Source organism: Nothoprocta perdicaria, unplaced genomic scaffold (assembly GCF_003342845.1).
Source record: "Nothoprocta perdicaria isolate Ctin4 unplaced genomic scaffold, notPer1 scaffold_143, whole genome shotgun sequence".
NCBI lineage: Eukaryota > Metazoa > Chordata > Aves > Tinamiformes > Tinamidae > Nothoprocta > Nothoprocta perdicaria.
In genome coordinates this window covers 1,169,721-1,184,292 of record NW_020454572.1, presented here as the reverse complement: position 1 = coordinate 1,184,292, position 14,572 = coordinate 1,169,721, and the positions used below count along the sequence as shown (strand labels likewise).

Genomic DNA, 14,572 nt, shown 5'->3' with positions numbered 1-14,572 from the left:
TTTTGCACTTTGCTGAGCGAGACCGTTCAGGCCGGAAAAACAACCCCCGGTTTTGTTGCCTGCAATCCCCCTGCTCCTGCCCAGCCGCAGTCCTCCTCACTCCTCCTCCCGATTAACACGTCTAAGTACCTGCAGGGGGAATGTAGGGAGGAAGGGGCCAAGCTCCTCTCAGTGGTGGCCAGTGCCAGGACAAGGGGCAATGGGTGCAAGCTGCAACACAGRCAGCTCCATCTCCATGTGAGGAAGRACTTGACTGTGAGGGTGCCAGAGCCCTGGCACAGGCTGCCCAGGGAGGCTGTGGAGGCTCCTTCTCTGGAGGTCTYCCAAATCCGCCTGGATGTCACCCTGTGSCCCGTGCTCTGAGTGTCCCTGCTTGAGCAGGGGGGTTGGACTAGATGATCTCTGGAGGTCCCTTCCAACCTTGAACATTCTGGGATTCTGGGATTCTGTTTCATGCACCCGGAACGAGCTGCCGTGACATGGGGGTCAGGCCCCAGCTCTGCCCTCGCCATCAGACCCCGGCAAGGATTTCCCAGCCCCTAGGTCCCCTCCCTGCAGCTGCCGGGGGATTTTCCAAGTTGCCAGCCGATGCCGCAAAGCCGGAGCTGCATCCGCTGCAGCGGAGCCTGTCAGGAGCCACGAGCCGCCCCGGTCCCATGACGCCGCTGCCGGGAAGGGGTGAGCCACGGGCTGCTCCGATGGTGCTTCGGGAAGTGCCGGGCCACCCTGGGCACTCGCTCCGCCCGAGGCAGGAAACACACACAGAGAATCCCAACGGTGGAGACGCATCCTATGGAGTGGTCACATATGGGGGGTCACGTAGTGACGTGGGTTAATACCACTGCCCCTCAGCTCGGCTCTTCCTCCCAACCTGGCCCCTCTTCCTCGCCAGCCTCCTTGCTCGCCGGACGCCTGCACGGATGCGAGGCGACACGTGACGCTTTGGAAGCTCCTCTGCATTTTTGTGCCGCTCCCAAGCCATAATGGGGAGGCCTGGAGCTGAGCGCGGATGTTTTCTTCTCGTTCAGAGGCTCTGTGGAGCCCAGGGCTCCTTCCCCGCCACGGTCCAGCTAGGGCAGAGAGGCCACAAGGGCCTCTAGCAGCAAGGCTGGAAGGTCCCCGGGCCGCGCGCAGAGGTGGCACCAGCAGGGATGAGGGCTCCTGCCTCTGACAGCAGCTTCCCCGACGGCAGACGAACGYGGGCTGGGTGGAAGCAGCGGCGCTCGGCCTTCGAAAGGGGCTTTTCCAGGCACCCTCCGGCCCTGAGCCTAAAACAAGTCGCAAGTAGCAACAAGAGACCGAGCCCCAWGGGCAACCTCCATCTCTGGAGCAGCACAAAACCCACTCTGGGCAAAAAAAAACATCCTTGGAAGAGACCATGAAGCTTCTTTGAGGGGTAGGAAGCTTGAAAGGGCTTTGCCCACCAGGCGAGAGTCCTGTGCCAATAAACATCCCTTCTCCGGGGGCTTCTGGATGACGACTCCTTGCGCAAAGAGGGTCTCTCTTCTAAATGTTTACGAGGCCCTGGAGTCAAGTGAGTGCTCGGTGCCTTTGAAGAGCCTTCAAGGGCCCTTTCCTGGAGGCTTCGCTTCCCTCTGCCGCGTGGGCAGGTTCCTGGGCACCAATGGGCATCGGATTGTGCTCCCAAGCCCCCGCGGTGCCGTGAGGGGCCTCGAGGATGTAGCAGGAGGGCGACCAAAGCCCCCTTGGTGCAACAAGCGGGTGCCAAGGAGCACGAGCAAAACCAGCCGCCTCTGCTGCCCACACTATCCCTGCCACGGCAGGGAAAACTGCTGCGTTCTGTTGCAGATCCCCATCCCACATTTCCTTTTCTGCTAAGCCCTAATCCCTTGCTTGGAAATAATTGCCTAAACCTAACGGGTTGATTTTCCCTCCCCGCCGCTCCAGCCTGGATAAGGAGGGAGCTGCTGGGTCCATCGAACTTTCCTTATTGCCAGGCCTCAGAAAAGGCACCGGTGGTTTCGGGAACAAGGGGAGCAATCCCCGGCRCCCGGGATTGCCCTTGGCTGCCGCCTGCCCACATATTTGCTTTGGGTTCTCCAGGCAATCCTGAAAAATCGTCGGCTTCTCCCAAGTCAAACAAGGGGCTGGCTCCTCACCCCCACCCGCCGTAACAGCCAGCTTGCCTGCGGACAGCGCCGAGAGATCCTGCAGGAAAACACATATGGCTCCGCTTTGGAAAGGGCCTAAAAATAGCGCCACGAGGCTCCCACATTAAGTGGGTCTCCCTGGCAATGGATCAATCTCTTCCGGAGAGCTCTGCGAACTTTTTCCCTGCTCTCTTCCCGCCCGGCGTTCTTGGCTCTTCACTAGGTTTCAGAGTGAATTGCGGGCACCCCAGGGCAGGGCTCATCCCAGGCAAGGTGGGAGCAGCGACACGCACGCCACAACGTGCCCGAGTTCGGACAGAGGCTTGAGGCGGGATTTTTTGCATCAAATTGGATTTTTTTTCCTTTTTTCCTTTTTTTTTTTTTTGCAATTCTGCGCCTCTGAGTCACCGCTCACTGCTCTGATGACACCGCTGGCTCTGGGAGCGGCCCAGCCTGCCCGGGGAGAGCCGAGGGACTTCTGCTGGGGCCGGAGGGAGGAATTTGAGATGATTGCAGTACAAAAAACCCTTTAAACCCTTTAAACTTTTCCACGGGACACTGTCCAGGCTCGCTGCGCTGACCAGACCCAGCTGCCCGGCCCCTCTAGCGAAATCCAGGGCCACTTGGGCCTCTCCGAGGTCGCTCATTCAAACCACATTCTGTGCTCCCGTTTTGCAGACACCAGGGAAAACACTAAAAACGGGATTTTTTTCCCCCTCTCCTATCCTTAGATCCCCAAGTGATTAAGCTCAACATTTCCAGACTCTTAAGAGAAGGCAAAAATCCCATCCCACGCTAGATTCTGGCAGAGGAAATAGGTTTTTTCAATGAATCTTTGGGTTAAGACACCGACTTTTAACACCAGGCAGCAGCAGGGGGGAATCTGCTACCCCTCTCCTGCACCACGGACCGAAGAGTCACTTCTAGCCTACCCGGCCACGCTTTTCATCACCGTGTCGAGGCCACCCCAAAGATGTGGGCACCCCCTGTTATAGGGAGCAGACCCCGGGGCGCTCAGCTAACGCAAAAGTCAGACYGGGATGACTTGGAGGGCTAGACTCCCTGTATTTTCCTGGACCTCGGAGCTGGCGGAGCGGTTAATCCTTCACTTGGGACCTTGACATCTGCCTCTGCAGAGGCAGCTGATTTCTTCCACGCGCCTCATGCTCTTTCAGCACATTTCGACGGCACCACGCTGAAAGCAAGGAAGGAAAAATACAGAGCCGTGCCCCTACCTCCYCCCAGATTCCTGATATATATATATATTTTTTTTTCTTGACTGTTAAGTCCATTATTTCTAAGCTGAGGAATTCACTGCATCTACCACCTAACACGAACTCCTTCAAACTCCGCTTTTTTTCCTTCAAAAAGTGGAAGCAAAACCTGTGCAAGAGACCGAGACATTGACTCCTCGTCCTCTCCTCCCCCTGCTTTCTCTTCCAAGTGAGCGACTTGGCCTCTCACTACTCAACTGCATGAAATGAAATACCCGGACGAGGGGCTTCCACCAGGCCAATGTCACGTGCCTGACACCAGTTACGCTGATCTGCTGCACCCAGACCTGACCTGGCTTAAAGGAACCAGCTGACTTGGCACCCTGAGCCCGTCTTCATGCTCCGGCTGGTCTGTTTGTGTCCTAACGAAACGGGATCTGACAACACCATTTAATAAGGAGATACTTTGCCCCGGGGCACGGAGCAAAGGCTAGGATGTCTCAACATGCAAAGGGCAAGTCCGTCTGCTCCATAACAGCAGCCTCGAGAGCCAGCAAGCCAAGGAGATTGGCAGGAATGGTCCTGGCTCCTGGGGATCCAGGAAAGCTCGGCACTTGCCTCAACTGCTCAAGCCCTTCCTGCCCAGCTCACATTGCCAGGAAGGAGTTCCAGGATTATGGCAAAGCTCGGAGTGGAGCGCGGCGCTCTGACCTGATAATGAAGGCCCCTCTCGTCTCCAGGAGCTTCCGCTCGCTGCTGAACCTCTTGAGCAGGTTGATCATGAACTTGTAGAAGTAGGAGTTCATGGTGGGCGTGGAGGGAGAGCACTCCATGCCTTTGGTACCTGCAGAGGARACAGCGAGTTACAGGGCAGCTGGGGCAGGGCCGCAAACGCAGCCTTGGGCAGAGTGGCCTCCCGAAACGCGCTGAAAGCAGAAGGGAAGGGGCACGACAGCTCCATCTCGGAGCCTTGGATCACAGCATCTGCTGAGCTCCAGCAGCATCAGCCTGGTCATGGCACTGCCCAGCCCTGCAGAAAGCACCTCGTGGCCCTGGCAGCCCGCGAGGCAGCAGCAGAGAGGCCTTGGGGGAAGATGGTCCCAGAGCTGCTCCATTTGAGCAGCTTGTTGGAAAACGGCTGCTCGAGGTACCGCATCAGCCCTGTCAAGAGCGACTCCCATATCCCTGGGTATCCTCTTCCAGCTCTGACCGCAGTCCTGCGCTTCCTCCGGGCTGCAGGTAAGCTGATGTGGACAAAAATATTATGTCAGTGAGACCAGACGTGCCAAAACAAAGGTGCCTTCGTGCAAAGGTGCAGATTATCCTGAGCCAAAGCAGAGCTGTGCTCTACCCATAGGCTGCTCGGCYCTGCTTGAAAGCAGGCTGGAAACAGGAGCCCAGAGGACACCACACGCCGCAGCTCCACTTGCAAAGCTGCAAGTTCCGCCCAGCTGGGCAGAACTGTTGTGCAGTTGGTGCCTCTGGTTGGCATCTCCCAGCCTGGGAAACGGGCAGAGCCCCAGCAGCGAGTGGCGACGGCCCTTCTGCTGCGGCAGGAGAGGATGGGGATGGCGACGGCACACAGCCGGCGCGGAGGGTGGGATTTCTTGTGGGGCTCCTTAGGCAATGCTAAGACTGAGTTGGCCGAGTGACTGAGTTGGGCCTGTTTAGCCTGGAGAAGAGAAGGCTGGGAGGGGATCTGATCAACATGGATAAGTTCATGAAGAGGAAATGTAGGGAGGAAGGGGCCAAGCTCTTCTCAGTGGTGGCCAGTGACAGGACAAGRGGCARTGGGTGCAAACTGCAACACAGACAGCTCCATGTCCATGTGAGGAAGGACTTGACTGTGAGGGTGCCAGAGCCCTGGCACAGGCTGCCCAGGGAGGTTGTGGAGGCTCCTTCTCTAGAGGTCTTCAAACCCGCCTGGATGCCGCCCTGTGCCCCATGCTCTGGGTGTCCCTGCTGGAGCAGGAAGGTTGGACTAGATGATCTCTGGAGGACCCTTCCAACCTTAACCATTCTGGGATTCTGGGATTCTGTGAGTGATGCCCWTTGCAAGCCAAAAATGCCACCACCAGCTCTCCAAAAGCCAGAATCACAGCCGAGATGAGACCCAAGCTGCAGCCCGCAGGTTCATCCAGCTCCGGGCGCCGATGCGTTCTTCTCCTTCCTTCGGAGCCCAGCTGGGTGCCCTTGCCAGAGCACGTCAAAGGTCCCCAGCCAAAGCTGCCACGACGCAGACACAGTGGGCAAAATTCAATAACTGCCCATGCTACGTAGCCCAGCAATGAGAATTAAAGCAAATTTATCAAGTGCTGAGGAAGACACCTGGTTTAGCCCACACAGGGCCACAAACAGCGGCTCCTGGAAAGCACCATCCCTCGGTGTCCCCCTGTCCTCTGCTCCGCTCAGGCAAAGCTGGATGGGGCTGCAGCGAGGAAGAGGAGGGCAGGGGGAACAGCACACCCAGAGGACAACGATGTGGAAAAGATGCAGCCCGGTTTGCCCCGCAGAAGAGAGTGGGACGTCAAGGTTTCTTGGGGGCAAAGGCTCTTATTCCTGGCCCCTGGGAGCGCTGGGAATGCCAGGGGGAAGGGACAGCTGGCGCAATCCTGTTCCTTCAGCCAGCGCTGCTTTTCCTGCCCACCTAACAGGCCAGCGCTCGCGCTGCCTCCCTACAGAGCCCTCCTGGCYGAGTGTGTCCTTCCGAGCAGCATCCTGAGCCATCCCGCAAGGCTTCCAAGAGCCGCCAAGGCAGCCAGGCGTCCCCTTGCTGAGCTGCTGCTGGGACCTGCCACCTTCGGGCACAGAGGCGGCGACGGGCTCCGCTTCGGAGCGTTCCTAGGAAGCAYGCGAGACAGGCAGAGAGGAGTGTTAAGAAAACTGTGGCTCAGTTAATCGCAGCGTGCGCCTCCCCCTTTCCCCGAAAGCGCCGCTTTGCAGATCCATAAGGTGCCAGATCGGCTGCTAACGCACCACAACCACAAGCAGGGCTGGGGAAACAGCTCGGCTGCTTCTCTGGCTTTTTTTATTCCTATGGAGAAGGGAGTTGGGAGAGGCAAGATSCCTGCTCTGGGGAATGATGGAGTCAATCCTACGGTCCAGCTGTCACAAGCACAATGGGGAATGTGGGGCCCAGCCCAGCAGTGCCATTAAGCACGGGCACGGTGCGCTCCCAGCTTCTTCCTCTCAGCTGAGTTTGGAGGCTCCAGGGTAGACACATGACCACATTCCAAGTAATGTTTCCCCCTACTTTCTGGAGCTGTCCAGGGGGAGGACAGAGCTGCTGCTCTCCAAGACCTACCAGAGCCTTGGAGCTCCCTTTGCCATTTCTCTCGGTCAAGACAAAGAAACTCCTTTCCATGTGATGGACCCGAGTTACCTCCTGAACACCTAGAGCATCCACTCCATCCTYGCAGATCCTTGTTTCCAAGGGAAATGCCGCAGCCTGGGGCAGAGCCAGAAACCCTAATGGGCCAGCCGGAGCTTCCCACTYGGACGCCAGCTCTGGTGGCCTCTCCCCCCCTGGCCGAGCTGTCCCGCTCGCCTGCAGTCTGTGCCGCCAGCACGCTCCGGTCGCTCCGATCGCTCCAGCGTCCGCCTCGTAAATCAAAAGCGACAAGCAATTAGGAACCGAGACGAAGGCCCTTATAAATATATATTGCAGCRCTGCCTGGAGCAGCCAGGCCACTCGCTGCAGAAAGCCTCAAAACGCATAGGGCTGAGGACAGAGCGGGGAGAGGTTGGCTTGGATGTAACGGGGTCAGCCCTGTGCCTGCCGCTCTCCCGGGAAGGGACTCCTTTGGTTCTGGCACGTTGTCCGGAGCCGGAGCGGGCCGGGCACCYGGAGCCGGAGCGGGCCGGGCACCCGGAGCCGCAGCACCGGCAGATGTTCCTAAGTGAAACCCAATGTGGGGACGTGGGAATCTGCCAAGCGTCTCCCCCCGACAGCCTTTCCCCACCAGGATGTTTTGAATTTGGGCTTTTGCGAAAGCCGCCACAGAGGAACCTCACTGAGAGGGCTAAAAATAGAAACCTCTTTTTTTTTTTTTTAAAAAAAACAAAAAACAGAACTGAAAAAAATAAAACCCAGTGCAAGTCCTAGTTAGAAACAGATGCAAACATGTTGGCAGCTCAGCTGGGCTCTGAGCAATGTCAGTGGGAAGGTCGGAGCGGGGGAAGACRTGCATGTATTTCCACGGCCTTTGCTGCACGGATCCTCTGGATCTCCCCGAGCAAAACAGAATCTGGAGCAGGCAAAATGGAAACCAGGTCACAGATCTTGGGAGGTGCCAGCTGCATCCCGGGGGTTTGGCTCTACATCCTACCAAGGCCATTCCCAAGTACTACCTGGGGCAGCACCAGGTGGGAGCAGCGTCGCAGAGMGCTGTGAGGAGTTGTGACCTCTCAATTCCCTGCTCCGTCCCCGTGTTACGCAGGATTCCCTGGCACTGGGGGCCATCTCCAGCCGCACTAGCAGATGAGCAGCACCCTAGAGTCACAGGATCACAGAATGCTTAAGGTTGGAAGGGACCTCCTGAGATCATCTAGTCCAACCTCCCTGCACACACAGGGTCACCCAGAGCACAGGGCACAGGCGGCATCCAAGCGGGTTTGGAAGACCTCCAGAGAAGGAGACTCCACAGCATCTCTGGGCAGCCTGTGCCAGGGCTCTGGCACCCTCACTGTCAAGATTTTTTCCCTCAAGTTCCTGTGAAGCTTTTGGTGCCTCAGCTTGTGGCCGTTTCCTCTAGTCCTATTGCTGGCCACCACTGAAAAGAGGCCGCCTCATCCTCCTCACTGCCTCCCTTGAGGTATCTATAGACACTGATCAGGTCCCCCCTCAGCCTCCTCTTCTCCAGGCTGAACAGGCCCAGCTCCCTCAGCCTCTCCTCACAGGGCAGATGTTCCAGGCCCCTGATCATCCTCGTAGCCCTGCGCTGGACTCTCTCCAGCAGCTCCACATCCCTCTTGTCCTGGGGATCCCAGAACCGGACACAGTCTCCAGATGTGGCCTCACCAAGGTGTGTATAGGGGGACCCTCTTCATCACRGCCTTGTTAAACCAGCACCTGGGAGCAACAGGATGGAACATCCTAGTGACCCTTCCCGGACTTTCACAAGGATTTCTCAGGCCCAAGGCACAAGTCTCAATCAAATCAGCCCCGTTCACAAATTTCCCAGCCTGCAGCCACCAAAAAAGCTGGCACAAGGCTCAGAAAAGCATTTGCAGCCAGGCTTCAATGCGATGTTTCTTCCAGAACCTACCCCTCACRGCAGCAGGCAAGCCAATAGTTTTCAACTCCAAAAACCCTCTGAAATAAAACCCTCTTCAGACCCTCGGAAATATTTTCCCCGTGTCGTTAGAAAGCTGAAGCTTAGCAAAACTAAACAAGCTGAGGACAGGCCAGCTGCTCCTTGCTCCCCTGCACGGACCCCCTGCAGCCTCCAGGTTCCTGGCCGGTGTCTTCAGGTGCCAACCGACCCTTTTCCAGGCTCTCCAGAGAGGGCCACGGCTCCAGACTTGGCCCTGGGCTGCCACCTGCGCACACGTATGAGCGGCACAGACCGAGCAGCCGAGTGGCAGAGAGCTTGAAGCGAGCGTTTTGGCTCACTAGGAACAGAATTCCTCAAAAAAAAAAAAAAAAAAAAAAACCCCAATGTGCATGGGAAACCCCTGGAACAGCAATTCTCAAGTTTTGCTTTTTCCTTTCCCCCTCCACCGCCCAGGCTCTGGAGTCCTGCAAGTTTTCCAAGGGGCGTAAAGTTTAAATTCAATGGAGTAGGTTTCCCAGATGCTTTCAGCAGGCTCTGGAGGAGTAATCCATGAACTCCTGGGACAACCATGGACAATTGGCTGAAAGCAACGACCTAGGGCCTCTCCGCACACCCACGCACCCAGTCCCGGTAAACATCCCGTGCTGCCGAACACCGGAGCGGGCACGGCGCCGTCCCGAGACCCCYGGCCAGGCAGGAGCCCCCGGAGCAAGAGGGAGAGGGAACATGACAACGAGCCGAAGCTGCTTCGGGATTTGCGCCTCGGATCTGTCCGCGTCCTGGCGGAGGATGCTCTCTGCTCCCACGYGGGATAGAACTGCATCGAAGGGTGTCACCCGTGGCGAGGGCCTCTTGCCGCGCTGGCCCCTGCGCGGGGCTGGAGGAGGGAACCGGGGCCTCCGGGGCTCTTTGTGCGCGGAGGGGCCGCCGGCGGGCGGCCCGGGCCTTACGTAAGGGCCRAACAAAGCGGCTAAATAAAGCGCGGCGCTGGGAACGGGCTGCGGAAGCGGGACACGGCCTCCCCGCGCGGGCGGCGCGCGGCCGAAGGAAACCGAGCTCAATGGCAAGGAAACAACTGCACAAACACGTCCTGAGGGAGGGAAGAAAGCAGACGGGCAGCGCGGAAGCGGCGGGGGGGAAGACTCCGGCATGGGCGCCCTCCGCCTTCCCCGCTGCCCTCTCCGCTTGCTTTGGAGCTGCAGGGCAGAGCGGCCAGCTCCGTGTTTTAATGGGTACCCCCGGGTGTGATGGTCCCAACACTCGCACGGGCCCCGTGTCTGGATGAGGAGCCCAGCAAAGGCCTCCTCGGCCTCCCCGGCAGACTTTGGGCTCACGCTTTCCAGCCGCGCCGCCTGCCCCCGGGAACACGCCTGGATGTGGGAACAACTCCCGCTCCCACAAAGCAAGCCCCAAACAACAGCCCCCGCCATCCTCAAGAGCTTCCTCGCTCACAGCCGGGCCCCAGGAGGGTCCTAGCCAGGCCACAACCCCTCACTCCTCTGCGGGCCGAAGCAGAGCAGGCAGCACCGGCCCGTGCGTGAGGCCTGGGTGGCCACAGACGGACGGGAAGGGGGCCAGATTCCTCCCTTACGAAAGTCTGAGGCTCATTTTCTCCTCCCCCAAAAGCATCTACTTTTGGGTAGAAGCCAACAATTTTTTTTCTTTGCAAAGCTCTATCGCAAATAACTTAAAAAAAAAATAAAAATCAATTTTCCCATGTGTTAGAAGGAATAGGAAACAGGGTGAGGGAGCGAGAGCGCCCGGCGACTTGCGTGGCATTTCAGCCATTTCCATGCCAGGGCAACTGGAGCTGTGGCCACAGCCGAGCTGCTAAATGTGGAGGGATCCAGATTCCTCCCTGACGTTACACTCGGATAACTGAAGCCAAGTTGCTCTTCCAGATACTAAAAGGGGCCACGGCAGCCGTTAGGATACACGCCATCCAGCGTGCTATTTTTAGATAAATCCACAAGGAAGGAAACCTCAGACAGCCATGAGCATGATCTCAACTGCAGCRCTTCAGCTGCTCAGCCAGCGCTGCCAGAGCTGCTCCAAGGGCCCCGTCCCGCTCCGGACACCGCAGGATCGATAACGCTCCTCCTGGCTACAGCATAGACCTGCAGAAAAGAAACAGCCCAAGGGATTCTCCAAACCTGGTTGCTAATCAGGAACCTTGCAAGGCAGCGAGGTACTGGAGGCCTTCGGAGAAACGAAGGCCCAGGGAGGAGTGAGGGCAGCAGATGTGGWGCTCCTCGTTGCTCGGGTGGTTTTGCGAGGCACACACAGCCTGGGCTCTGCTCCGAGTTTACAGCCYAAAGCTGATGTGAAAAACTTGTCTTTGGCCAGCAGCGCTTGGCTTAGACCCTACAGAAGGGAGGCTCTTAAACAGCAGCAGAGGAGAAGGGGATGCCAACCAACTGCAAAGGACTAGAGAAAGGAAGGTGAAAAAGTTGCATGTGGGCTAGGATGATTATGAAAGGCTTTCTTTCCCTTTTTTYCYTTTTTTTTTTTCCTCCTCAAATCCCTATAAAACAGAACGGTCCCTCTTCACCTCCCTTCACCTGCCACTCAGAGCAAGGTAGCGGTTTGTTCCTCACGTGCAGCAGCCTCCAACAGGCAGCATGCTGCACCAGCCCCTCAAGCCTTTTGAGGGGCTTTTACCCCCTCCTAGGGGGGTAAAAGTCCTAAAAATGGACTTTTACCAGGAGAGAAGAGAACAGCACCCAAGGGACTTGCAGTTACTCGGACCTTTTCATTCCTGGGGCACCCGAGACGTGGTCTCCCCTCCACTTTCTCCTAGTCCTGTGTGCAGACAGCAGGGTGGAGTTAGGAGGAGGAGGAGGGAGCTCTCTAGAAGACCACTTATTATTGCAGTAAAATAGATTGTCTCACAAAAAGGGACCATAATGGCATCCCTCCATCAGCCTCTGCTGCACACTGCTGCTAAACAGATTCTGACTGTGACCAAACCCCAAATGAGGAACAAGATGCGAGCTAAAGAAAAGAATGAAGACAGTTCTCTGTCCTGCTCCATGGCAGATTCTCTAATTCCCAAGCCATTAGGGGGTGGAATTGATATATTGATTTGTTAGCACAAGAAGGGCCTTCCTTTCTGCCTGACCACATCTGACAGGTGCCACTGAGCCTCGAGGGCAATGAAATGACTCRGAAGCCAGAGCGTGCTCCGCAATTCTGGAATTCTGTGAATTCCAACGGCTGCCAGTGAGGTGCAAYGCGGAGGCCCTTACCGGAGGAACTCAGCTGGCTGCCTCTGACGGGGACGTGGAGCTCTACCTGGCTCGGTCGCACCTCGGTGCCCTCCGAGGCACCTGGTCCCTCCGTCTGACCTGCGGGAGAAGAAGCGATCTCAGCCAGAACTTCGAGGTCCTTCAGGATAACCTGCAAAGAGACGGAGAGCGCGGGGTGAACGGGAACAAYGCAATGGCGAGGCGGGCGCGGGGCCAACCTCTGGGTCCCCATCGTTGCTCTTCTCCCTTCCTACATAAGGGTGCTCTGGGGTTTTGCCTCCTCACTCCCCTTCTTAACCAGGGAGTCGGGATAAACCCCACGTGCTGAGCTGGCAATTTGGCCATCCGCCTCCGCATGGTCCCCCCGGTCCCACACAAGGCCGCAGTTCCAGCTCAACCAGGCCGGCCTGACATCTCCCACATGTTTGGGGAGACATTCAAGACCAGTAGACCCTGCCACCCAGCAGTCAGGACGTCGGGGCAGAGCTGACATCTGTATTTAATAGCTCTTGCCTTCCAGAACAAGTTAAATGAGTCTACGCTACCTATATATAGCATATCTGGCAAAGCTATTACTTCTTTCTCGCCCAGCTCTGCTGGTGTCTGAAGCTATTTCAGGTCCATCTTCATCTCGGTGTCCTTGCGTCTCCATGTCCCACCAGTCCCGCCGGCGCGTTCCAAGCGCGTGCAGGGTGGACAGGCTGGTGGGAAGGTGCTCATTCCTGCTCTGCGTAGCGCAGCCCTGCACCCTCCTTTTCCCCCAGCATGGACTTTTTCCATGTTCTCGGGCAGCTTTGGGCATTTTGTGCCCTAGCCACAGTGGGCAGGGAGCCGGGCAGGAGGACACTAGGAGTCCCGCAACGGGTCCACACTGTACACAGTGCAGAAACTGGGGATAAACCCTATATCGTGGGTTACATCCTCCCCTTCTCCCCTGCAAACTGCAAATCCCTCTTGTGCATGGGGAAAACCAGGAGGGAAGGCAGCACTGGCCATGGGGAAGGGCCAGCAGGAGCCTCCGGCTCCGCAGGTGGATAAACAAGAGGCCCCACGGCCCTCGGGATGTGCCAATGGGCACAAACCTTGTTAGGCCACAACCTGCAGCTCTCCTGGGGAGGGAATAAAAGATGACAACAGCCTTTGCACGACGAGGGCAGGAAGAACACGGGAGCTTGCTGCAACCTCCTCCTCTTCCACGGAAGGGAGGCTGCGCTCTGGCTCTGCACGCGGGAAGCAGAGAGGAATCTGGCCGCTTTCCGCATGGAGACGATCCTTGCGGATGCACAAACTCTCTTCTCTTTTTCCCCCTGCTTGGGCCTGTTGGAAAGAGGCGGCCCCTTTTTCACGTGAAGGCCAATAACCCTCTGAGCACCACTCGGAAGGTCACGTTGCCTGAGATTTGCCCTTGTGTGGATTCTCTGGGGTCTAACTGAACGGTTCAGCCGAATCTGCAGCCTTCCCATAAGGGCAGGGCGCTAATTTGAGCCTCGAGTTCTCGCAGCTGGGCAAACAGCAGCCTCAGGGGGTTCCAAACCATCATATTTGGCTAAAACTGGCAGAGAGACACAAAACTTAGCAGCAGGGGAAGGAGAGCAGGGAAGTGGACAGCTCGCACAGCCCCACTGCTTGGAAACCAGTCTAAGAGCTGTGCATTTCAAGCCATTTCCCCTGATCAAACCAAGGTGGACAAAGAGGCTGAGCAGAACGAAAAAGCAGAGCTAAAATCACTCCTCTCGCCTCCCGACACGTTAGGAGCCACGTTGCATCGCACGAGCTCAGATCCTTAATCCAACTAAGGAGCCAGAGCCTATCTCCATGATGGTCCCGAGCTCACGGCCCGTGCTGGCAGCGCCCGAGCCCTCTGTCCGTCCCCAAARGTGCTGTCCACATGACAAGACCCGCTTGTGGATGTGGCCGGAGATGCTTCGGCTTTACAGAGGTTAAGGGGAAGGGTGTCCCCCAGCCCAGCTCCGGGGGCTGCAGGCAGGAAACTTGTGTCCTTGTGGCCAAGRAGGCCAATGGGCTCCTGGCTGCATCAGGAGGASGTTGCCAGCAGGTCAAGGGAGGGGATCCTGCCCCTCTGCTCCGCTCTGGGGAGGCCAAACCTGGAGCACTGGGGGCAGCTCTGGGCTCCCCAGGACAAGAGGGACGTGGAGCTTCTAGAGAGGGGCCCGCGGAGAGCGACAGAGATGACTAAGGGACTGGAGCATCTCTTGTATGAGGAGAGACTAAGTGGGGCCTGTTTAGCCTGGAGAAGAGAAGATTGAGAGGAGATCTGATTAATGTGTATAAGGACATGAAGAGGGAATGTAGGAAGGGGCCAAGCTCTTCTCAGTGGTGGCCAGTGACAGGACATGGGGTAATGAGTGTAAGTTGCAACACAGGCAGCTCCATCTCCAGGTGAGGAGGAACTTCTTGACTGTGAGGGTGCCAGAGCCCTGGCACAGGCTGCCCAGAGAGGCTGTGGAGTCTCCTTCTCTGGAGGTCTTCCAAATCCGCCCGGATGCCACCCTGTGCCCCGTGCTCTGGGTGTCCCTATTTGAGCAGGAAGGTTGGACTAGATGATCTCTGGAGGTCCCTTCCAACCTCAACCATTCTCTGATTCTGTGAAACGCACAACGGGTGGACTTCCCCAGAGAGAAAAGGTGGAGGAAACGAGACCCGGCGGGGAAGGGAGTAGAGTGGAAAGGGAGGAAGAGGTAGCCCCAAAGCCCTGGGAGAGG

General features: G+C 57.4%; 1 protein-coding gene across 1 annotated transcript in view; it reads right to left on the bottom strand.

Annotated features, from left to right (window-relative positions):
• Positions 1–14,572, bottom strand: part of VAC14 (Vac14, PIKFYVE complex component) — a 60,173-nt gene that overhangs the window by 20,680 nt on the left and 24,921 nt on the right. Inside the window, exons 13-14 of the mRNA XM_026034341.1 lie at positions 11,850–12,000; positions 4,037–4,169 (exon numbers count right to left, since the gene is read on the bottom strand). Of these exons, the coding sequence (XP_025890126.1) occupies positions 4,037–4,169; positions 11,850–12,000 (284 nt within the window). The remainder of the gene's footprint in view (positions 1–4,036; positions 4,170–11,849; positions 12,001–14,572) is intronic.